This window comes from Patella vulgata, chromosome 5 (genome assembly GCF_932274485.2).
Source record: "Patella vulgata chromosome 5, xgPatVulg1.2, whole genome shotgun sequence".
NCBI classification, from domain to species: domain Eukaryota; kingdom Metazoa; phylum Mollusca; class Gastropoda; family Patellidae; genus Patella; species Patella vulgata.
The window spans coordinates 4,609,302-4,635,411 of record NC_065883.2 but is presented as its reverse complement, the minus strand read 5'-3'; the positions used below and the strand labels follow the sequence as shown (position 1 = coordinate 4,635,411).

Sequence of the window (26,110 nt, the reverse complement as noted above, 5' to 3'; positions counted from 1 at the left end):
AATACGTGACAGTTTCACCCTTTGAAGGAGGCAAGTCTCTAACTAAATATCAGCCACAGTCTTCGCCACTTATTGGTCAATTCAAATCATTGATGTTGTTATCTTACCGCGAAAAGATGAGCTTTTGATATCCAATATTTAAGATAAAATGAAGCGATTCGATGAACGACGCTAAACATAACCAACAGGAGAATACTACCGGTATAGACTGGAATAACCAGCCACCAAAGACTGCCATTCAATGATTGAATGTAAATCAGTTTATATACATTCATATTACATTATTATATGATTGATCTACATGGTTTGTTTTGGAAATGGAAATGAAATGGGGTTTAACGTCCTACTGTTCTGCTCCGACTGGGCTATACGCCATACAGTCTGCTATGAGGGAAATTTTGCCTGGGCAGCAGCACTATTGACTAATCTTATATCGAATTTCAACTGCAAAGTTATCATTTACGTGCACGTCAATGTGTACACGGGACCTCGGGTTTTCGTCCCATCCGAACGACTAGACTTGTCATGCCCTCCGTCCTGCATCACTGACAAGGGGGGGGGGGGAGAGACCACGCCGGAAAATCTGGATGAAGTTTATCGGCCAATGCAGGGATCGAACACCCGACCTCCTGGCTAGCAAGCTAGTGCCTTACCCACTTTGCCACCCTATAGTTGGACAAGGAGCAGTGTCTAGTTGTTATAGCTGCAGTTATCTGGCAATATCTGATTATGCCCGGCTTAATCCACGTTAGGAACACATTAAGATTAAGCATATTATTTAGCATCTGATTACGAAAATCAAATCAATATCAACGATGGATAATGGGTTTAAAAGAGATCCGTATTCACATTTTAATGTTATATATATTTTAATTGTAAAGAGCGCCCAGGAACATACTGCGCTATACAATTATTATTATTATTATTATTATTTACCCCTTGAATTCGGAAATCATCGCCACGACACATAGCACGATTTGTTTGTACAAAAACTGGTTAGACATAACATAAGGTATGTGCAAGCTAGTAGAGCAATAGAAAAGGTGGGTGACAATTTAGTAGGGAGCTGTTCAACACAAATAATTTTCTGCAGTCCAATTTGTGATCATTTTGTAAATGAAAATATGTTGTATGCTGTAATTAATCTACACCATTAATTTAGAAAAGGCAGAGAGAAGGGAGTTCAACATCATTTTAACTATTCCTGAACAGTTCATAAAAATCAATCAAGACTTAGAACTCTGTAGAGTAATGTACGTTTATCAGCTACTTTTGTGAAACCAATCGGGACTATCTTTACCTCAATAATATCAAAAACTTGTAAAATGAACACAAGAAAGTGTGAGCGAATGGATAGACAATGGCGAAGTAAGGAAAAATGCTATGTTACGATACCTACCCCTCCCTCAAAAAATATAGACAAGCATTTCTGGGCCACTCTTTGTTAGAAAAACCCCTGTGTTGGTAGAATATTAGGTTCTTTACATCGTAGCTTTGGAAATAAAGTAAAATATAGTATGGGAAAATTTGATCGGTCAAGACTTTGGTAGAATGTTTAAACTCGGTGTAGATGTTGATTAGGTGAATATCGTGACTGAGTTCAATGATTAAAAATTTCCGCTAAACCTGAAGCAATTTCATTGGTCGATGATTTAGGCCAAAGCAACTTTGATTTTAACTGATGAAGAGTGATGCAGCTTAGTGTAGAATTTCATTAACAGGTACTTTAAAAGCTTGACCGAGGTTGATAGTGAAAATGTTCTGCTTCTAAGTATAGATAATCAGTTTAATTGCCCAACACTTTTCGAAAAAGTTAAATTTACAATTAATTTTATTTATATGTGTCATTTATTTATCACTCTCACCCAATTATAACCAAAGTTGTCATGTTCCAAAGTCTGACCCAATCAAATTACGAATCCCTACTTAGCCTTTGTGGAAAAAACTCATGATCAAACACTGTCTAAGCATTCACCTAGTAGACACCTTCACCGCAATTATGAGGGTTATTGTGTTCCAAAGTTTCGATCAATCAGACTGAAGTCTCTACTTATCCTTAGCGGAAAATGCTGATCATGGCACTTAGAAACGATATTGATATAATGAAACTATAACCGAAGTTTCACCACCCTTACTCAATTAGAATCAAAGTTATCGAGCTCCAAAGTCTCGACCATCCACATGGTCAGAAAAGCAGAAAATGTTCATTATCGAACAAGGTATCGATGTAATGAAACTATACACCACGTTTTATCACACTCACTTAATTAGAACCAAAGTTATCGTGTCCCAAAGCATCAATCAATCAAATTGCTTATCTCTGCTTAGCTTGGGCAGACAATGCTCATCATCGAACTCTATCGCGACATTCACCTAATAGACACTTACACCAATATCCTAGTCCCAAAAAGTGTGACAGACAGACGGACGGACAGTCCCATTTTAATAATCCCCTGCTTTCTTTAAAAGGCATGGGGCAAATCGAATCATTGAACCGTTATATATTATGAACCTTTTATTAAAGATACATTATGGGGGATTCGATAACGTGTTGACAGTTCTCACTATAATTTAAAAAACTGGATAATTTTAAGGCAATTTGCTGGCAATTTCATTCAAATTTATCCATTATGAACCGAGAACTAAGTGATTGAAATTTCCGCCTAGCCTCCGTCATCATTACTAAGGTCAATACGATAAACAGCATAGTCTCGATTATCCATTTAGTCGTTAAATCGTGAAGGAAAGTTATGTAGTAAATCGGTTCATAATCCACTAAGGATCGCAGGCTAGCGACGCCATCTACTGTTGATTATGGTCTGGATAGGTTAATTAATGTCTAATTAATAATTTAGATAACATTACAGGCTTAAAGAAAGACCTGCAATAGACAGATTTAGCTCTTGCATAATGTATGTTTAAAGGGCCAATCCCGATAATATTTTGGGGAATATAACCGATTAATTTTGTGTTAAAATCATTTAAAATCCATTACCTTAGGGCAAAACAACTAACTCAATATATGTACTACAACAACTTAAACCTGTCAGTCTTAATCTGGAAATGAGGATCGATGTCCCAAGCTGTATTATGTGGTGTCTGGATAAAACTAGACTTATATTTTATAAAAATACTGTGTAGGTGAAAATTACCTTTTGTTATCAAGTACAGCACAGGGGTCAATCACTGTATAGACCTTTGAAGGAACCGGAATCGATTATCCCAACAAAATATTTATCCCCAAATCTTAAAAGGGTTACGTGTCCGGATAAGCAGTTTTGAGGTTCATGTCCAAACAACTCTAATTTTTTTTAGCTGTAATTTTGAGACAGTGTTAATACACCATTCCTCTATATTCTGGCGCTTAAATTTCATACATACTCGGACTTTTATTTTTGAGACTATTCAAATCGGGATAGTCCCTTTAAGGAAGATGTCAATTTGGCCTTGTGGTAAGTCTATGGTAGTTTGCCTTTACTTTATGCCAGTGAAAGCCCCCAGTGACGTATGTAAATCATCACTCGTGTTATATATATTAGATTGTTGGGTTCTATTACGCCTTAAAGGGGTGTTGCTAACCAACTCCACTTTTCTGCTTCGTATTGTCAAAATAACTCGCCAAGAATGGCAGTTTCTGGGCGCTTGTCCAAAATAAATTTTAAAGGTCTTTCGTTCATAGAAGCATTTTATATTAATGTTTTCGAATTATGTATTATTTTATTTTGCACAACCCTAACTTTGGCGGGTGTGGCGCCAGACAGGGTAAGCTTACTCTTCCGGACACCTGTTGCCACTGTTTGTCGTGTATTTTGTACACGGTGAACAAGTCCATATGCTGCTACACTATTTTGCCTTATTATAATATTTTGCCTACACCGTTTTTTAGGACTTCGAATTTTGTCTAATGGTTTGGATTGTTCGTATTTTATTTCTCAATGCAGGAGAGGCGAAGGTATACATTTAATGTCCTTAAAGTGTCTATCTTCACTGGATCACGTGACAATATCTCTTGAATGTTATCGCGAATCGCATATTGAATTGCATATACTGAGCTTAAACCGAACTGTTTCTATGAATAGTAACAGTCCATGCTCGTATTTCATTTAGTCAACACGACAGACAAGGACATGGATACATCTTTTAAGATATTGCTATATTTTATAGGCTTAACAACATTATGGACAACGGTAAACTGTTCTACTACAGGGGATGCAGGTAAGATAGTACATTGTATCTTCGGGAAATGAGAAACGTGTCTTGGCTGACGACCAGTTATTAACGCACAGAAATTGGTTCTTAGATTTCTGAATTATCCAACATCTGCACCGAGAAAACGATTGCGGCTGTAAGATTAACAACATCAGAGGACCATTGCAAGTATTTTGGAATTATCCATTTCATTTATGAAAGGAAAATCAATACCGTTACTGTTAATTTAGTAAAGTTCGGGGCCGTGGTGGCACAGTGAGTAAGGCGTGGTTTTCCCCCGTGTCATTGGGCAGACACTGGAGAACCCGTTGTATTTTAGAGTATATACAAATGATAAATCGTTGTATTTTAGAGTATATACAAATGATACATTAGACTCACAAGAAGGCGGTGGTAAGTTTTCTGGGTAAATAATAATAAAAACATATGAAATATGGTAAACAGTTCTAAATTAGATCCGTACTTGATCGAGTCCTGTATCCGTCTTCCCTTCTAGAGTGTCTTGTGAACATTCTACAGATTAGTCTAGCCCATTTTGTTTTGTTTGATTGTTGAACTTGTTGATGTTCAATACGATTATATAATAATACGTTGTTTTTTTAAAGATATTCCGGATTTTAGAACCGTACCAAGTGTCACTTATGATCAAGTCACGGCGGCATATGTCACACAATTCCGGTTCTTCTGCAACTTCACCGAATCAACAGACGAAGTATTATTTTATGAAGCACACTGGTACGTCCCTATTGATACAATCATGTATAATACTACTGTGTATCCTACCTTACAGACGGTAGTGTGGTTTACAGTTCTGAAATATTTGTGCTTATAAAACTAAAAAAAATATTAGCCTGTTTCATCTGTAATAAACACGACGTTCAGTCGCAGGGTCGCACAACAGGCGCCTGTAACGTGGAAAATGTTTCAAGCTATGACTAAGTATAATGTCTATAAAGTCTATTACGTCCTGGTTCGTAAGCGAGATTGTCAAATAATTGGTCTGATTCCGATTTGTAACTCAGGGGCAAATAACTCGTCTGAAACCGATTCTCTTTCAGTAGATATAATAATACCAAGGTGAGAAACGGTTGGATTAAAATATTTGGGATCAAATTTCACTTCTCTAGATTCCGTCAACTAGTGTCAATACTCACTAATTTTCGCTATAGGTAGACAATTTAATCTACGATGACGTTTAACAATTGTCCACGTGATTTAAAGAGGGCCACGTGGATAATTTAAACCTTTGGCTAAAACTCGGCGATTTTATTTCTTATTTAGTTGATTTTAACCAATGACGTATATATTGTAACGGTTCTCGGTTCAGAGTCAATTCATGTAATTTCGTCATTTTTATACGCCCACAATTTGTTTGTGGACACTCTACAGGTCACAAATTTTATCCAATTTTGACGAAGCAGCTTGAAATATAGGTTTACATCCCAAAGATCTCGGTTCCTTTCAATATTGGCATGTATCGGACAGTAAATTCACAGTAACTTCATGGATTATGGCCCATGTTTGTACGAAAAATCATGTTTTGGGCTTAAGGACACTATAGAGGTCACATTGTTTATCCAATTTTGATGAAACTTAAAATGTTTAATGTATGTTTATAACTCCGAGGTCTTGGTTCCTTTCGATATTCGCACATATCAGACCGTACCTTCCTGGATTATGGCATCTGATTGTGTGAAAAATAAAAACATGGCAAGTCAGACGGCATACAACAGTAGAGATAGACTAGTCGTAGACACATAGAATGACTTAAACTACATAAAGAAAACCACAGCTATGAACTTATGAACTGTATTCAGTGGGTCGGGTTTCATATAAAACCGTCCAGAAAATGAGTTAAATGAACAAATTGGTCTCCAAGCTTCGGTCGCCGGGCTAAATCAGGCCATTGATTCAGAAATAATATCTAATTGCTGTGTCCCAACTATGGAGAAGGTAGCGGGGGGCTAAGTTGATCCTCAAGATAAGTTGACCCACCCTCTCTCCAACCTGTATGAGTCTAATAAACGACAGTTATTGGTGTAAGGGACAAGTCCATTCCATCACTATAAACTATAAAATTTTAGCCGAAAAGTTGATTTCTTAAAATCGGGTTACTTGTTTTCTATTTCATTAACGGTGTAGATTTCCTTGAGTGACAAATTGGCATTTGATAATCACTATATATGGTTATAACTCTAGCTTGCTGGTTTGGGATTTTATGTGTGAAGATGCTGAGTCCTACTTAATTTTAAAGTTCACCTCGGGGCAATTTGTGCAATTTCTGACGGGACAAGTAGAGCTTTGGCAAGACTTACCCCGCTGATTTATCTGATGTTATTATGTGGTATCCTATATTCAGCAGTGATATATTTAAATAGTTTTTTAGGCCTATGACGATGCGTTCATTGTTAATATTAACTATAATTCAGTGCTATATAATCTATAGCCTAGTCATTATCCATGTCTTGTGGGTGCTTTTAATACATGAGTAAATTGCATGTGAATCTTATCATATATACCTCATTGTAATGTCATATGACCAATTAAAACAACAGCTCTGATTACATTGACTCGACCCAATGTAACCCACCCTCGGGGTAAGTTGTGCCATTTGACCAAGAGTTTTTGCCCACCCACCCAACCCCCACGATTTTAGTCCGGCATAGTACTTTGGCTGGATAATGGTTGTTAATTTTGAACAACTTCTTAGTAGTGAAACCAATTTTGACAGCAGATTATGGATACTTTGGACTCCAGAACTGTTTTTGTAGCAAGTGGCACAACTTGGCCCCTCTAATTCTATAACATATTATGTTCACTAATTATGAAAGTTAGATAGGATTAGTTAAACACATTCCAATATGTTGGGGGTACAACCACAAGATCTGTGATAATTTTTCGGGGAACATAGTTTCTGATAGAAGGGGTCCTAGTAAAGATATTTGAAGTTTGCTACTTCTGAAAATGGTCTGAAATAGAGTTTAACAAATATTATTGATGAAATAAATCATTTTTTACTTTTCGCGCCAATTTCGGTCATGATTTTGGATTTTGGCCTCCATTTTGGATCCATTGTTTGCGAGATGAATCGGAAATTGTCCGAAATAAGTCAGGTGACCACCAAAACCAATAAAATGATATATTACACCATTTCGCGGGGAATAAGGTTTGACGATGGTTTCTGATAGAAGGGGAGAAACCATGTTCCCAGAGTGATATTTAAACAAACTGATAATCGTTCCAGCTCATTTTAACCGCAATTTCTGTGTTTTATTTTTATACAGGTACGTGAACAACCGTTTTATATACAATTCACCTTTAGCTGCTTATAATGATCCAGCCAACGAACGAGTACTAACAGAAGCTAAACTACGGGAACAGGGTGTGATTACGGTTGGCTTTGATGTAAGATTGTATTATAATATATTTACAGCTACGAAATAAGTAAAATACAATATAATTACAGTAATTCGCACAGAAACTTTAAATAAACAATTTGCTCTTAAAAACCTCTCAACGGTAAGGATGATACCTATTGTTTTATGTGCATGCCGACCCACCAGAGGCAGAGCCACGCCCATTTCTTGTATTTGTGTATCGTCTGCAGTTCGCATTTCTGAACGTATCATCTTGAAACTTTGCATACTTATTCTTTGTGCCCTAAGGAACACCCCAATTGTTTGTGGTGCATGCCCAGCCCCAGGGGCAGAGCCACGCCCATTTTCTTTTTGTGTGTCTGTGTGTTGCATACGCGCCGCGATTCCTAATGGATCGACTTGGAACTTGGCATATATATTCCTGCAAGTCTCGATCCCCAGGAGCAGAGCCACGCCCAATTGTTGTGTTTATTGTATACAGGCTGAATTCTAAATGGATCATCCTGGAACTTGGCATATTTATTCCTTATACTGTAAGGATAGCAACTATTTATTTTGGTGCTTGTCCAGACCCACAGAGATGTGGTCCCCCACTTTTTTGTTAATTTGTATCAGTAAATACTCTACAGGTTGCAATAATTAACAAATTTTGCTAAAATTCAGCATATCAGTCATTTCAATAACACGTTGGTACCTATTTATATTGTTCCATGTCCAACTCCCAGGTTCAGAGCCATGCCCAAGTTTTGTATTTATTGTCTACAGGCTGCAATTTTGAACGGAACTATTTATTTTGGTGCATGACCACTTTTATGTTAATATTTAGTCTGTAAATTTGGCAAAACAAACCCAACGCCTAGCCTTCTTTGTTGCCTCTTGTCATATTGCAGCCATTTCATATTTCAATCTCTTTATTTTAAAAAGTGCCATATCAATCAAAGCAGGAATGTGGACGTATATTGCAGCGGTAGCGATGCTCTTGTATTTGATGTCCCACTTCACCACAGAATTGACAAATTATTATGTGTTCTTTTAAGTTAACATGCCATTGTTGACTCTTATGCTCTTTCTTTAAAGCACCGATTCCCATAAGATTTATTTTTTCTTGCACCTTTGTATTACAATATGATATTATTTTTCCCCCCAAGATTTATTGTGACATTAGAGCAGGTAGACGCGCGAACGGAGCAGCAGGACTTCCATCTACGAGTAAACCCATATTTATTGGTATAGAGGTTAGTTCCATCCTGATATTTTTATATTTAAAGATACATTATGTAAGATTTAGATAAAGAATCATTATTGCTATAATAGTTCGAAAATAGATAATGTAAAATGAATAATTTGAAAATTCCATTCAAATTACTCTTTTGCGAGCGAAGATATTAGCTTTTAAAAGTTTGACAAGACGTGTGCAATAATTTCAACCACCGTACTGATTGTTCTCATCCAAATCTCGCTCCTCCATTTTTAGCTTAAATCAAAATATGGCTGAACTGTTCTAATCTATTTAATATCGGAGAAATCCGATGCCATCGAGAGTTGATTATGGCCTGGATACGTTAATTAATAGATTTTCGTCGGATCCTCCTGTTTCCTCCCACTGATAAAAACCCCTACGCGCAAGCAAATTATTGAAATAAAATTGAACCATGTGTTAGTCACGAAATGACGAGTGGACGTTAAACCCCATATCTCTCTCTCGCTCGCTCTCTCTCTCGTCTGTCCGATAAACACGGGACCTAAAAAAGCTATATAAATTTATCTGAATTATTTGAACTACCACTCGTGAAGTTGAAAACTGGCCCCAGCTTCCGGGGCTTATTTATATATTTCTGAACCATTCATATTACAAACTTATACAAAATATCCAAAATATATTTTACAGGTTTTGACACCCGCGGTTACCATTAAAGAGGGAAACTCTGGCCGGATCTGGATTAGAGCTACAGCTAGCATTGGGTGTCCCGACGCACCATGCATATATGGTGTCACGGCCAATATACCAACAGGGTCTGATACCTGCTCCCCAACAGTTCGTGCAGATACGGCTTGTGGGGTGGCCATTGATCCTGACAATTGGGAACAGATTTACAGTATCAAAGTTACTGGTACAATTACTGAAGATGGATATGGGCAACACACCAATGTTATGAAAATCACACTTCGTTCTCCAGATCGTTACTTTGGACACCTAATATGGGGAAATTATACTTTAGCCCCCGTTACGGTAAGTCCTTGTATGTTACATTTCAAGTGGGACAGATAACGTCCTACATTTTGGCACCCACTGGGCTAATAAAGATGGGCACATCACCGTGGCTCCTGTAGATATAGGCAAGTCAGTCAGATGGAAACATGTTTATTTGAAGAGTCGTGATATTTAGAAATTTTTTATTCACTTCTTGCATCTGAACAGTTTTATTCCGTAAAAGTAAATTTTCCGTACTTCGAGTGTGCCCCAAACATGAAAACATATTTAAGACATATTTAAAAAGTGTTAATTTCATCTCTTTGTTAAAGGGGTCATTTGAAATTGGTATGGGTTGGTAATTTATCGCGGAGTTATCAAGACTGACCTCAATCCGTTATCTCAGTAAGAGTTTTAGATTTGTTATTATAACTTGTTGTAGATCTAATAACAGACAGCTTTATGGATGACATTCACTAGGTTTATTAACTGTAACATTTCAATGAGGTTACTCTCACCGTTATCAAGCAATGATACAATCAACATGTTACAGAAGGTTATATACAAACAGATAACAATAAACTAATTAACAAAATAAGGCCGAAGCCATTCAATGTCATACCTAAGTAAACTATTAATAATCAATGAGAAACCCTTAAAGGGGGGATGGAATGTACAAATCATGCTAAAACAACAACCGATCATAATTAAACCCTTAATTTCCATATTGTCAATAAAGATTACAAAATTTAAAAGTAAAGATTAAATTATTTAAAAAAACTATGAATGAGAAACCATGTTATTGTTGATACCATTAATGACCCTCTCCATTAGACAGCAAGATGTAGCCAATCACAAATATTATAACAAAATATATCTAGTGGTCTAACTTATGCAGAGTTAAAAACCATAATAAAGGGAAATAAACATATATGACTCTGTTAAAAGGTTATCCAAAAGTTAAAACATTAAAACACAAATAAAACACAACTGCAACAAACCGGTAAGGTTGTTCCATATGAGTGACAGCTCAAGGGTGGCGTTTGGGACTTGAACACGTAACAAGCACAAACCAATATTATAGACCCCAAAAAAGTGTTTTATTCCCTTTTCCTCAAGAGTTGTTATGTTCACAAGGAATAGTGAAGAGACATAAGGTTAACACATTCCACTCTTATGATCACAGTAAGTCTCGCACATTGACACTTTTACACGGAGCACGATTTAGTTAACGTTTCCTAAGATTAATGAGTCATATGCGTGTGGTAGATATACTCCAGTGTCCCGGCTGAGTTCAGGCTGGTTTCTTCTGATGTGAATAGCTTCAATAATTTTTCTGTTTTTTTTCTGGTGTTGGTTTACTGCTAGCGTTCGCGTCAAGTCCCAATTCACATGATGTCGTCTGTTATCACTGAGATGTTCGGCCACTGCTGATTGGTTATATGCTGCTAAGGATTGGTGTTCTTTGATTCTTTTAACCAACGGGCGTTTCGTCTCACCTATGTATTTTTTATTGCATGAGCAGGTTATTTCGTAAATGCAACCCTTGGGTGGTGGTTGGTTCGTCTGTTCTTTTTTACCATTTGCTGACAGTATGTTCTGGATTGTTTTGCCACTAGAGAAGCAGACCTCTATTCCTGCCTGTTGAAGTAGTCTTCTAATCTGGTATGATCTGGAGTCAATAAAGGGGAGGGATACCCTTATACCACTCGTAGCTGGTTTGGCCGGTTTTGGAATATTAGCATTGTCGTTTGTCACTTCTCTAATGGCTTGGTTTACCAAATGTGCAGGGTAATTATTAAGTTCGGCGAAGACTTTCCGTAAATGAGTTAATTCTATGGATAATGAATCTGCTTGACAGATAGTGGTGGCGCGCTTGGTGAGAGTTGAAACAATAGCCTTCTTAATGTTTAATGGGTGATGTGAGTTGAAATGTATATATTGGTCTGTGTGAGTGGGTTTACGGTATACTGACGTTTTAAGGCTGTCTCCATCTTTAGTGATTAATACGTCCAAGAATTGAATTTCACCTTCTTCTTCAGCTTCCATAGTGAAGTTGATTCTGTCTGTCTGGTTGTTGAGATGTTGGAGGAGTTTGTTGGGGTCATCATCTTTGTTGAGCGCGACAAAAGTGTCATCCATTTTCAGATACCAGACGATAGGGTTGATGACAGATGTCTTTAAGGATTCTTGTTCAAGTGACGTCATAAACACTTCGGCGACCAAAGGTGAGAGGGGGCTACCCATGGGTAAACCATGAATCTGCTCATAGAAGTCGTCCCCCCATCTCAAATAGGTAGAAGAAATACATACTTTTATCAGTTCTATGATACCATCGGTGCTGAGAGTTGTATTTAGTGGCGTATCAAGGTTGTTTATCCTATCTCTAAAAAGTTGTAATGTGTGATCGCGGGGCACATTTGTGAAGAGGTCTACTACATCATAGGAGATGATCGTGCAGCCAGAATTAACCTGTCTTATTTTCTCGCAGAATTCGCCTGAGTCTTTTATAAATGAATCTGCTGTTTTTCCTAGAGGTGACAGGAGCTTGGAAAGGTATTGGGAGGTATTGTAAAAAACGGAGTTCCTGGAGCAAATAAGACTGGGTCTTTGTGGATCTTGATGGTCGCTCTCGCATAAGGTGGCAATGGGTGTGAAGGTTTAAGTTTGTAATATAAACTATTATCCAGTTGGTTGTCGTCTTTCAGTTTGGTCAATACCTTGCGTAGGTTAGCTTCATGCCTTGCGGTTGGGTCCTTGCGAATCCTACGGTAGGTGGTATTTTCATTTAGTAAGTTCTCTACGGTCGACATATAGTCAGACTGGTCCATTATGACTGTAGCTTTACCCTTATCCGCTGGGACAATGGATATTGTCTTATCTGACTTCAGTTGTTGAAGGGCTTGCTGTTCTGTTGCTATCATATTTCCTGTTGGTTTGTGTGGTGATTTCTTAAGCAAAGTTGTAATTTGATGTCGAAGGTAGTCTGTTTTCCCCCCCGGTGCCAGTTGACGAATCCCCTTTTCAATGTTGGTGATGTAATTATCATAGTTCTTGGGTTTGGTGGTTGGTATGAACTTGAGTCCTTTAGACAGAAGGGTGTCCAGATCATTAAATTATTGAAAAAAGTGATTGGATGTATCTAAGATGTATTTAACGTCATGTCAACAATGTACTTTTCTATGGCAGTATATTAGACTCAAAATTCTAACATCCTATCGTCTAATTTCTAACTTCTATTCATGTAATATTTGAAATAGTAATTCAATTTGTAAACCATGTCACGTTCGATGTTGTTTTCAATTTCCACACTCCGCCAAACCATTCAACCTGACGAAGAGCGAGTCGTTGGTATCAAAATAATTGTCCCCATCACACGGCGGCGACACAAAACGACGTCATAATGATGGTTGCTAAGTAGAAGTATCAAAATTCTAAATTTGTTTGGCTTTCATGCTTAACATGTAAAGCGACAACAAAGTAGACATTTTTCGTCTTAATAATAGAAATAAGATGAAACAGAATTAAAATTTACACTGAACAAAAAAAAGTTGGATTATACATTGTCTTAATTTATAAATTACATGACTAGAAGTTAGAAATTACATGAATAGAAGTTAGAAATTACATGAATAGAAGTTAGAAATTAGACGATAGCATGTTAGAATTTTGAGTCTAATATACTGCTATACTTTTCGGCATCCATCTGCTGTTTCATACCAACTTTGGATTAATTTTTGTTGCCTTTTTTTTTAGGTGAATGTAATAAAAGATACTAAGGCTATAGAATCACGACATTGCATTGTATTAAGCGGAGGATTTGTTTTCACTTTCGGTAAAAGGTAACGTTTCATATAATGAATAGATACCTAGATGAATTGTCGCCACCTCACTTAAAGATACATTATGTAAGGTTTAGATAAAGAGCTGACCATTCTTGCTATAATAGCTCAAAAATAGATAATGTAAAATGACAATATTGAAACTTTCATTCAAATTACTTAATTCTGAGCCCAGTTATCAGGGCACTGGTATGTTCGAGAGTTAGCCTCGCTTTCCCATTTTTAAATTAAATTTTTAAATGACGAATCGTTCTTATCTAGTTAAAATCTTTTTAGTATTCGTTGCCATCTAGAGTTGATTATTGTTTTGTTTTATTAATAAATGTCTAATTAATAGTTTATATAAAATGTCAGGCCTAAAGAAAGACCTGCAATAGGCAGATTTAGCTCTTGCATAATGTATGTTTAACCATTTAATGTCCGTAGATCAGTTCACATTTCCGTCTTTCGGTGTTAATGAGCGTAATACCAGTGACACATGACGAGTTGACGATGGCTATCCTATTATGAGTTTTATTCACTTTGATCGCCTTAATAAAAGAAAAACAATGTAACCGTAAAAATCACAGTAACTATTTTGTCTAGTTTGTTTAACAGATAATACAAAATATCATTTCAACATTACAAAATCAAATAATACTTAAGCTAGGTTCCCACTATCACGATTCGTGCTACGATTGAAATCGTGGTTTTAATTGTGGAGTAATCGTGGTGATCCTATCAAGTCTTATATATTGAGGTCAGTCGTAGCATTCGTGTTGATCCTATCGAACGTATCCGAATGCATCTGCACGTAGCAGACCGTGGGCATAACAGGGACAATCCTATTGTAACGCATCGCATGACAGTGGAAACCCATGTCCCTGAAGCAACGACTGCTAGTTTGACAACATCTGGACGTTGCTTGTTTACTTCACAATTCCCGAACGTATAGTTACAGACACGTGGGCGTCCAATCAGAGGTTGCGACATCGCGACCTCCATGGAAACCTTGACATTGAATAAACCTTGAATTGTGCAACTCGATTATCACAGGTGGACATTTTAGCTTGAAAGCGCGAGACTTGGTATTTGCGACGACCGCGGAATGTGATAGGCACCCAAAGCAAGCTGGGCTTGTACCCAATCGAAATAAGTGCCGAAATGTGCAGGGTATTACATGAAGGCCCTGATAAAATGTACGTAGTTAAAGCGAGATCAGGCCTTCTATTGAAGACGATGGAAACCTAGCATTATAATTGTATGTACTAACCACGAGCCATGCAGTTAAAATATCGTAAATGATCCATGAATAATATAACCACTGAATGAATGTGTGCTTCTCCCAAAATCCATCATTAGAGTGACTATACAAATTCATCCCACCACCTCCCCTATGAAATACAATCTTGTTCGCAACCAAAAAACACACATGTAAACATAATAAAAGATTCAGACTTAGCAAATATTATCTATCAATGTACATCTTACTAATAAACTACAAAAATTGTTATAAATCGAACTTCACTAGCATAAACCGAAAACAGTTAGTATAAACTGTAATAAACAAAAATAACAAAAGATACATTTATTAATTTAGTAATACCCGTGGTCTTGAAATATACATCAATACCAGTGTGAATATACACCGACTTTTGTGACACTCACGGGTAACTGCCGTAAATTAATAAGATATTGTCATATTCACGTAGAGATACGGCTGTATTTAATGTGTTTGTCGCCCGTGTTTGTTTGTCAGACATTTCTTGTGAACACCCTATACTCTTCCAGCTCTTGTGATTTGTTAAAACTTAATAGGATCATTTTTCTTCATTCACAAAGCTAGGAGTTATCTCTCTATTTATGCTCGGACTAGGAAAATTTTGTGAATGTGATATAAAAACAATTCTTCATATAATTTATTTTAAATTCAGCGAGATGGTCCTTTGGGAATACTATTTAATTTTGCCTATTTACATTACATTTACATAATTTGACTTTTAAAGCTTCTGAACGCGATTGGGACAACAAGTTAATGCATAGAATCCCCATAGATTCGTATTTATTTAAATCATATATTTTGGACACTTCAATAGGATTTTTAAAAACTTAGGAAGAACGTGCATTGGGCTATAAGGAAGAATCTTCTTGGGTTTCTCCCGTCACATTATACCTTAAAAACCCAGTACAGTGTTCTTAGAGTTATTTGAAACTTACCTTGATGGATTTATTGACAATAATATGACTTTGCTGCTGCTGAAATTTATATAGTTTCGGACAGACAAGCCCGCGTTTATTTTGAGATATTTGTCGAAATTACTGAACTCGCCCAACTACTCATTGCATGAACTCTAATGTAACGTAGAGTGATTCATCAAAGTCATGTAATCGCTCTACAGGCCAGAGTTAGCTATATACTAATATTTGTGACTGTCGTCTGTCCGTTTGGGCAGGGTTGGCGGCTGAGGGAAACATACGCCTGGTGGTGTTTGGACTATCGCTTCCGTATTCAGAGTTATACTACTTTCAACCCCGGCAGCGCCGGGTCATGCGTATCGAAATTAATGGTACCACATCAATCACTAAAAAGTTATTGCCGTTTTTTTTTTTATCGAAACCGGTAATAGCTCTATAGGCTATCAGTCTTGTACATACATGTGTATGTGCCATCTTTCAGTGTTGCTGTACATGGTGAAAACATGGTAATATGAACATTGAGATATCTCATGTATCGAATTAAAATAAAACCAAGTACGAACAATCCAAACCATAAGACAGAATTCGAAGTCCTAAAAAACGTTATAGGCAAAATAGTGTATTCAAGCGAAATAGTGTAATCAGCAAATGGACTGCTCCTCGTGTACAAAATACACGACAAGCAGTGGTAACAGGTGTCCGGAAGAGTAAGCCTACCCTGCCTGGCGCCACACCCGTCATAGCTGCATCCAAACTATTAGGCGAAATGTCGGTAAAATAGCGTGATTGGCCAATGAACTATCGGTATGCAATATACACGCGATGAACTGTGTTAACGATGTAGTAGACATAATCAGGGAGATAGTAATAGTATACGGGTCAATTAAATATATCTAGAATAATAGCCGAGAGAGACACGTTATATTTACCAATCAAATCAATATGACGGCCATAAAACTTTTTAAAGGTTTTAATAAGTTTAGTGCGCAAGTATCCTTGTAGTTGAAGCTTAGATGACAAATGCCTCGATCTACTTAAAAAATCAGACTAAAAGGAGAACAAGCTCTCGCGTAACGGATTAGCTGAGACACAAACACTCCATAAGCTGGTGATATTGGAATGTTACTACTAATAAATGGAATTAACAATCGGAAAGTCAAAGTCATCACGTTTATCGTACAATTTAACACTCAGTTTATTGCAATTGTCAAAATCGAGACGCAGATCCAAGTAGGAAGCGTAATTGTCACTGTCAGTGGTGTTTTTAATTTCGAGCTCATCAGGATATATGAATTCTACATAATCACTAAATTTAGGATTTTTAAGTGATAAAACGTCATCAATATATCGATAAGTGAAATTAAAAAGTCTGACTGATCGTTTATTTGTTTTTACGAGCGTCTTTATGTAATCGGCTTCGTACGAATAGAGAAACAGATCAGCAAGCAAAGGTGCACAGTTGGTGACCTTGGGGATGCCAACAACTTGCTGATATATTTCCCCTCCAAATTCAACAAAGATGTTATCAATTAAAAAATCCAACATCTGAATTATCTTGATGGCCGTGAATTTGTTTTTGGAATCACTGTGAGAAGGGCTGTAGAACACGCATGTGATATCCCTCCATGATCTCTTAATATCGTTCCATATTTTTATCTTTATACATTTCAGTGGTGTGTTACTTTCAATTCCTGAAACATTTACCATGTATCAGAATAATGACTATAACATAGAGGTAAACTATATTTATTGTTAATATTGCTAAATCTCATAACAGGTTTAAGCCATCCGTTATATTGAATATTAGTTGTTGATATTTGATTGTGAAGAGTTTGACTCTATGTGTTTTTATAAGGACCAGTGTCTCACAGATTAAAAATACACAGAGTGGCGACTCGCATTACGTCCCATAGAAACACATCGACGCGCAATGCATCTTGGGAATTGTCTGTAATAAACACACACTGACAGTTCGCTCAACGCCGTTACGATATCTATATCGATGAACTAAATCTCTTTAATTTCGTAGTTTTATAGTATTTTCGGTAACAAAACTACTGAGAATTGTCACATACAATGATACTATGTTAGTTGTGTGTGTGTTTCGGGAATTTATAAAACATGATTCATATCTTTAAAACATGCTTTAAAACATGCATAAAGCGTGGTACGGGCCAGACTGATGTGAGACGGAGACGAGAGACGGCATTTGTGACGGTTTACGAATTGGTCTAATCAAGGCCGTAAATTATTGTCGATTTTTAAGAGGTTTTATTAACTTTGAAACTATTCCACCAAATACTTGTTGTTTCCATTCCTAAATTTGAAATGTAATTTCCATACACCTTAAAATGGGCCATTTGAAAATGTCAAAGTGTCACGCCTTTTTTTGGATAAGGCCTATTTTACTCAACATCAACATGATTTATTTTTTCTCCCAAAGAAAAATTCCTTTTTCTTCTAGATCTTATCACTGCGTGCTTCTCTTATTTATGTTATGTTAATAAAGTAAGCTTTCATTCAAATATAAAATAATAATTTAAGAATATAAAAATTGAATTTCAAATAGGCATATAACGTTTTCCAATAAACAGATTTGAGCCGTTGGTTGTTTTCCAAGATAAAATACCTTTGGCTCCAACGTTGACTCAAGGTGTGCTTTTATGATTTTTGTTCTATTAATTAATGTAGGCTTTCATTTTTAAAAAAATAAAATAATTAAAGATATTAAAATTCTATTTTAAATAGGCCTATAACATTTTTCATTAAACATTATTTGAGTTGATTGGTTTCTCTTTTTACAAACAAGTATAAACCAAAAACAATATTTTGCATATTGCTCTGGGTGTCATGTAATGTTTTGACGGCCTTTATAGGCCCCCTAACACTATGAAATTGTCCATTTTACACTACTGCACAAGAATATATTAAATTATTATAAATCTGAAGTTTGCTCTACATATCAATGCCATTAGGTCTGATCTGTGTTCAGAGTTACTTTTATTTTTGTGATTTTTTTGTCAACTGATTATTTAGAAATATAAATTTTAATTTATACTGTGTACTATTATGGAATTATCTGCCATACAAACTGAGGTTAACCATACAGCATACTATTACTAGATAATCACAGAGTAAATTAAAATTATTTTGAATTACTAAATGGTTTAAAATTAGTGATAGGGCTTCAGTAAATATTTTATTGGTCGGATTAAGGCCTACCAGTAAAAGGGGAAATGTGATTTTGAATAGCATAACAGTATTAGGCTTACTGTTTTATTAAAAGCTTATTGCAACTGAAAATTGAGCAAAATAAAATTTTTGTTATGAAATTTGGAAACATACCATAAACTTAACATTTAAAAACAAATAAAATCTACAAACACAATAATAGGCCTACAGTCTACCGAATAAAATAAATTTAGATTCATATGTTGTCATTAAAAGCAATTGAAAAAGAATCATGTGCGAGGGAACTAACTATATTTTCTGAAGAATCTGATTATCCGGTCTTTTACATTATCATAGACAAAGTCTAAGAGAGGTACCTAGTCCTAATACAAGCTATTGACGCCCATGGAAGTAATTTAAGAATGTCATTTCAGAAAATCCATTCAAAAGTTTTTATTGTAAAATTTCTCTCGTCATGCGCCATGTCTATATTGTTTTGTTTATTTTAATAAATCCTAATTCGTCGTCACGATTCATGTTTGTTTATATCAATGCAAGAATTATGGGATTTATTGCAGCAATGTGGGCAACCCTTACTTTACTTGGCCAAACATACTGGATAATGAACCACATAAAACTCCCAGTTACGCATGGGCGATGAAATTTTTCGTCAAATATTGACAACGATCCCAAATCCGCCGTACGCTGAAGACTAGGGGTTTCTGGGTGACCGAGGCTTCAAACAATATTAACAATAAGGGAGAATCTCATGATTCGATTAAACATCGTAAAACATCAAAGGCTGCGAGCCTCCATACTCTTCAGATGCAAATGTTGGCCAACAGAAAGCTCATTATGTGTTTTGTATTCATCCTAGCCGTTTCATGCCACGAATATCTAGTACTAAATCCTAATAGGAACACCTCCCACTTTCTGGGTTACACTAAATTACCTGAATTTAACGAGGAATGTGGTAATCTGAATTCCATTACCTCTGCCCAATACTTCTAGTTTCTTCGGTATCAAGGAGCCATTGTGGCTCAGTGAGTAAAACACTGGCTGGATAACATTTTCAGAAGGTTCGACAAACCAAGGCCCAGCGTACATGTTGACATGCACGTAAAAGTACCCTTGAAGGTATCGCCACTGTTCGGGCATATTTTCCTAATGGCACACTATATGGCGTATGTCCGTCTTCTTTAGCCCAGTGGATTTGTTTTTTTTTTAAAAAGTGGATGCAGAAAAGTGGGATGTTTAACCCGCCATTTCATTTTATTATTTTGCTTTTTCAGGTTCAAATAAAAGCCTACCACTGTTCTTACTATGGGAATCTCTACTGTGTTTGTGGTATAGTCGTTCGAGTTGGACAGACAGTTTTTATGATAAATCATTGTTCCATTGATTATTGGTTTATTGATTATATTCTGTGTAATGATGGTGGTGATATTCTCGACGTTAGAGGAATTGATGATATTTACAGGGTAATAATATATGTTTATATCTTTTTGAAGTGTCTATCCTTGCAAAAGTCGACATTCGAATCCAAGACTGAAATTACAGACATTGTTCCGCTTTGATCGATGAGACGTCGTATACCAATCCGGACAACGCTTTCAAGTGACCAACGGTTGATTGGCATCGTTTTATTTTATATCTCAACCAAACTTGTTTCTATATTTTCATCATAAATTATTAACGTTTTTTATGGATTTTCAGATTATATTATCAACAGGGGCATATTTTGAAATATATATTAATAGTACGGGATCAACCCTGAATGTATTTATGAATCCATCTGTGGTAGATTTTGGCGTGAGTGGAGGGCTGTGTGGTAATTTAACTATCATGAATTACAACGAATTAGTATTAAGAAGTGGAAGTATAACCACTGACGATGAATCTTTCTTTGATTCCTGGAGGTTAGTAAAACTAATAAAACCTATTTGCCAATATGCCTTTAAAGGAGCATTAGGTAAGATTAAATAAAGACCCGACAGTCAGCGTTATAATAGTTACAAAATAGATAATAAAAACAGAATGTGCTGAAAATTTAATTCAAATTGCTTCACTCTGAACCGCGATAATAGCGATTTTATATTAAGCTGAGAGTCAGCGTTATAATAGTTAAAAAAATAGATAATCAAAAAGAATGTGCTGAAACTTGGTACCGTTGGTACGGTAATAAACAAGGTCTCGATTATCCATTTTCACGTTAAATAATCCATCACAAAACGTATTCAACTCCACTAAATATCATGGTATTGATAAGTTAATTAATAATTTAGATAACATTTAATTCCCAAAGAAAGAATTGCAATAGGCAGATTTAGTTCTTACATGATATATGTTTAATGTTTCCTTCTATATAGCCGGGGACGGTTTGTAGTAAATGACGAGTTGGTGATAACAAATACACAACAAATGATAATGACATAATAATCTATGGCGGGATTTAATGGTCAAAACTAGATATATGTTGAAAGTGTTATCATACATTACAGAAAATGCCTAAGATACAAAACAAAAATGGTGTTACACTTTAAAATGATAATTACATAATGCCGTCAATGTAAAAGTCAAATGTCAAATTACAAATGTTTTTTTATATACTTCCACTAATGTTACTAACAATTAACATAACCTATTCACAGGTCAGGTACACTTCAACAAAGAAGAAATTTTGAGGTCAAGGTCGTCCGCTTATGTGTAAGGCAAGATTTCCGGAATCATCGATCGTCCGTCTTCCCAGCCAGCTTACCTGAATAGGTTTTTGTAATATAAGTATTTGACATACAACTCTATCTGAAACATTATCGTTAAATAAAGTAAAGATCTCTCTCAGTATCTGTAGGTTTCAATGTTTTTAAGAAGAGAACATGTAAATAGTGTTTGCGATGCTCATTATTGAGAGTTATTTGGATAACTATGCCCGAAATTTCAAATATCATGTGATGTAAGTACTTAAAGACTATAGGTAATATAAAAATAATACTCTTAATAACAAAACATATTATAGGCATATTATTACTATATACGAAATATTAACTCACCTAAAAATAGTAGAGTTCTAAATAAAATATATGTACTGATTGCAGTGTAACTGATAATGCCCATATTTTCTCAAACTTTCTCATCCGTTCAGAAATTTACTTGGAACTACATCAAACATGTTAAGAGGATTATAATATAATTCTAGAAAAATAGCCCGTTGAATTAGCAATTGTAAACAACTTAGTAGGTTAAAGTAGCTAAGTCTCTAACTCCTCTAAAGTCTTCGACATTGAAAACACAAATCATTTGTCGGTTTAAATCAACATTGATGTGATCTTGCCCGGGAAAAATGAGCTTCTGATATTTAAGACAAAATAAACATTTAAACATTGATACACGAATCGTGTACCGTAATGCGTTTCAGCGCCATCTGTAGCAAGGAACTCGAAGAACGAGTCATGTCAAACGGTGCCGTCATATTCTTATCTGTTGTTGTTGTTCTTAGTATTTAACGTCCGCTTCCACCGAAGGTGATGTCGCAGCCAAGTCTTATTTTTCATTTTTATTATCTTAGCGCAGGGGTCTTTCCTGTGGGAGGAACCAAGAGTAAACCCACGAGGTTGAGAAGGCGTCCCTATCTCCAAGCTACATACGCTCACACCAGGGATCGAAACCACAACCACAAGCCAGAGGTGACCGGCCATCCGAGCCCCAAGTATCTGGAGAGCATGCGCAATAAATACTTCCGGTGTAAACTGGAATAAACAGATGCTAGAGGTTGCCATTCAATTGGGGCTTAACTGATTTGAAATTAGAGTAAAAATGGAAACGGTTGATTGTAAATCAGTTTATATACATTCATATTATATACTAAACAGCAAAAAAACAACGTCAGTACGATTTCAAAATCAGAGAGGCACTTTAATCAAATGATTCTAAATAGATCAAAGCAAATTTTTTGTGAACAGTATGTTGACACAAGGGCTGGCCAGTGTATAACGTTGACATCGTTCTGCTGTAGAAAGTCCCCAGTAACTCTGGCGGTGTGGGCACGGGCGTTGTCATGCTGGAAAACGTTGTTTCGATGACGTGCGAAATGTTGTATGACGTGGGGTCTGAGAGCTTGATCAATGTAGCGCATTGCTGTAATGCCGCCTAGTCTCCCTGGACCAAGATTTTGGAACACCACAGGACTCACTCTCTGGTTTAGGCCCATTCCACCCCAAACCATTATGGTTGGACCTCCGCATGAGTGTCAATTCATTACACATCGGTCAGAATAACACTGGCCACGTCGACGCCATATAATATTCTGGTCCTACAATCTACAGTTGATACGCAATACCGACTCTCATCTGTGAACAGAACAGTTCTCCATTGCATATGTCGCCAGTTCTGGTGCCGTTGAGCAAACTGTAGACGTTCACGTCGATGGCGAGGGGTGAGGATCGGTCCACGGTAAGGTCTACGGCAATGGATGTTCTCTCTGGTGAGACGTCGGCGCACTGTATCGGTACTGATGGGTCTTCCATGAGTTCCCACTGTCGGACGTGCTGTCTCAGATGCCTGTGCGAAGGGATTCTGCACGTGTTGTCGCACAACATGAAGGTCTTGTCGCCTTGTGGTAAACCTTGGTCTAACAGATCGGGGCGATCATCCGTGGTGTTAGTGGCCCGAAAGCGTTGCTGAAGGCTGTAGATGGTCCGAACATTGACTTGGAAGTGATTGGCAACGGCTTGGGCAGTGTGGCCAGCGTCGAGTCGTCCAAGCGCCTCTGAGCTGTCGTGAGTCATGGCATGCTGCTGAAGTTGTAGCGTGAATGATCCAACCAGGTATGGGGGTGCATTTTATAGGGCTGGTCCCAGTGAACAGCACGTGCAGCATGAGTTATATAAAAATCACGGAGAACACATTACCATCTCAGAAGTCAGGTTGTGTTTTTGAGAACATTTCCTGGGTTTAATTCTCTGTTTGGGAAGGAGCCTTATTGATCAGGTAAAGTTGGAGATGTGGTCACAAATATACAATAAAAACATTTATGCAATGCGTCTATTCAGCCTAACATACCAACCTGACGTTTCTTTTGCTGCTTAGTATATATGCGCGATTTAAAGAAAGAGCTGGCTGTTCTTTCTATACAGGAGTCACGGTGGATAGGTGAGTAAGACGCTGGCTCGCTAGTCTGGGGGTCGCTCCCAGTGTTAGCTGAGAAAGTTCATCGGGATATTCTGGCATGCTTACTTATGAGGCAGTTTATTTCTAGGACTCCTGTTGGTGAAGATATGTTTAATTCAGACAACTTGGGTATGCGCAGGGCGTGGCCTCCTAATTATACCACATGTAAATGCAATTCGGTACCTGGTGGCGGCGTCACAAATGAAATCGATTGTTCACCACACAACGAATCAGTTACTTGTAATGAGGATGTAGACTTCAGAACAGTTGACAAGAAACGCTGCATTTCACCAGCCCGCAAGACGGGATCGTTACCCACAATAAGAAACCGGCCCGTGAATCATAGACGAAATAAAAGGGTAAATTATACATACATTATTTTGTTATAAGATAAGCAATAACTCGCTTAAAAACGACACCTTGAAATTTCCGTGTGGCTAACTTGATGTCATTTGTTTTTACAAACTGATAACATTTCTATTAATGTTTATCAACGTGTAGAAGAAGAAAATCAACTTTTAGTAGCATGGATGTCGTGTACCAGGCAGGATGTTTACTCGCTCTAAAACACCTTATGACAAGTTCTTCGCATTTTAGTTTGAAAATTCATAACTATTTTTGCATTATATACTTTTCAAAAATAATGATGTATCAGGTGTTCAAGCCTCAGTAGCTGGTGCTCAACCCGTGGCGAAAATTTGGAACTGGAGCTCGGAAAGTAATAGTTTGTTCAAACACCACACACACACTGAAGCTCGTCCAATATTTAAATGTTTAAGGAAGCTAAATCCTATGCAATGTATATATTCTTCAAAAAAAATTAGCGGATATTGAAATGCAAATGCAAATGCAGGTTGTGATATGATAAATAGTCATGGACACTTGACATGCTTTGAGAGTTTGTTCACAGATGAAGAATTTATCGCCCCAAACAGAACCATTGAGCTGCACATGCGACACGCAATAGTGCCATACACGTGGGAGGGGTTCATTGTAAAATTTGACACTTCAAGGAAGGGATGATGAAAACTGCCGCGTGCTGGTTTATCTATCCATGTTTGCTTTCCTATCGGTTCTTGCATACAATTTACTGTTTAGCGTATCTTTGCTTTAGTGTGTTATATTTAATTTGATCGGGAGACGTCAACGTCAACCCTGCAAAAATTGACCATGACACTGCAAGAGTGGGTCAGAGTGCCCCAAATCGTGATTGGACGGTTGATTAAGAGCATGCCACGACGAATTGTTGAATATCTGAGGATTGATGGAGCAATTACTCATTATTAAGACAAAACGGTGTATCTCTTTGCGAGTGAAATGGGGCCATCAGATAAGCCGCTCATATGAACTGTTTATGTTACTGGTTACCTCTAATAAAAACAGCAGTGCATTTCCGCAGTTTTGTATTGTTTCTCAATATCCCCAACTTTTTTTAAGAGTATATATTCATTACATCGGAAAATACTACAGTATTACAGTTATTAGGTGGATTTATCACTGTACAAGACATGTCATCGATATCTTATAACGATTTCGTATCATTACAGAATGTAAATTGGAAGAATGGATGGACCCATGAGTCTGCTACGGATTATTGTGACAATCTCTTTAAGTCTTCAAATATGATTAATCTGTGTAAAGAGGTACCTGACGTCGATGTTTCATTTCCCATGGCAAATTGTGTTCTTCATATTCAGGTAAATAAAACTCACGTGATCAAATCTATAGTCTTCTTTACTATTAAACACATAGAATAATGTCCTTTGGTTGTGAAGCTTCACAATAGTTTAAATAACCCCAATAAAACGCCATGTTGGATAATTTAAGATTCGTTTTTCGTTCAATTTAGCTATACTCCATAGTTTATACACATTTGGAGGTGTTATTACTTTAATTAGTCTATGACTTAACAAAGTATTATAAATAAGTAACTGTGTGTTGAAAGGTATTAATCTATTTAGTTTTAATTGTGCATTTAT

General features: G+C 36.7%; 1 protein-coding gene across 2 annotated transcripts in view; it reads left to right on the top strand.

Annotated features, from left to right (window-relative positions):
• Window positions 1-4,085: 4,085 nt before the first annotated feature.
• Window positions 4,086-26,110, top strand: part of LOC126822577 (von Willebrand factor D and EGF domain-containing protein) — a 35,050-nt gene continuing 13,025 nt past the window's right edge. The window contains exons 1-11 of one of the 2 annotated variants that reach the window (XM_050551525.2): window positions 4,086-4,215; window positions 4,815-4,944; window positions 7,494-7,614; window positions 8,735-8,821; window positions 9,475-9,816; window positions 13,534-13,619; window positions 17,466-17,529; window positions 20,258-20,446; window positions 20,682-20,884; window positions 24,220-24,490; window positions 25,679-25,828. In XM_050551525.2, coding sequence (XP_050407482.2) covers window positions 4,089-4,215; window positions 4,815-4,944; window positions 7,494-7,614; window positions 8,735-8,821; window positions 9,475-9,816; window positions 13,534-13,619; window positions 17,466-17,529; window positions 20,258-20,446; window positions 20,682-20,884; window positions 24,220-24,490; window positions 25,679-25,828 — 1,770 coding nt within the window. In that variant the 5' untranslated portion in view covers window positions 4,086-4,088. Of the gene's footprint in view, window positions 4,216-4,814; window positions 4,945-7,493; window positions 7,615-8,734; window positions 8,822-9,474; window positions 9,817-13,533; window positions 13,620-17,465; window positions 17,530-20,257; window positions 20,447-20,681; window positions 20,885-21,616; window positions 21,892-24,219; window positions 24,491-25,678; window positions 25,829-26,110 lie in introns of those variants that run through there. The other variant, XM_050551526.2, reaches the window with a different exon arrangement.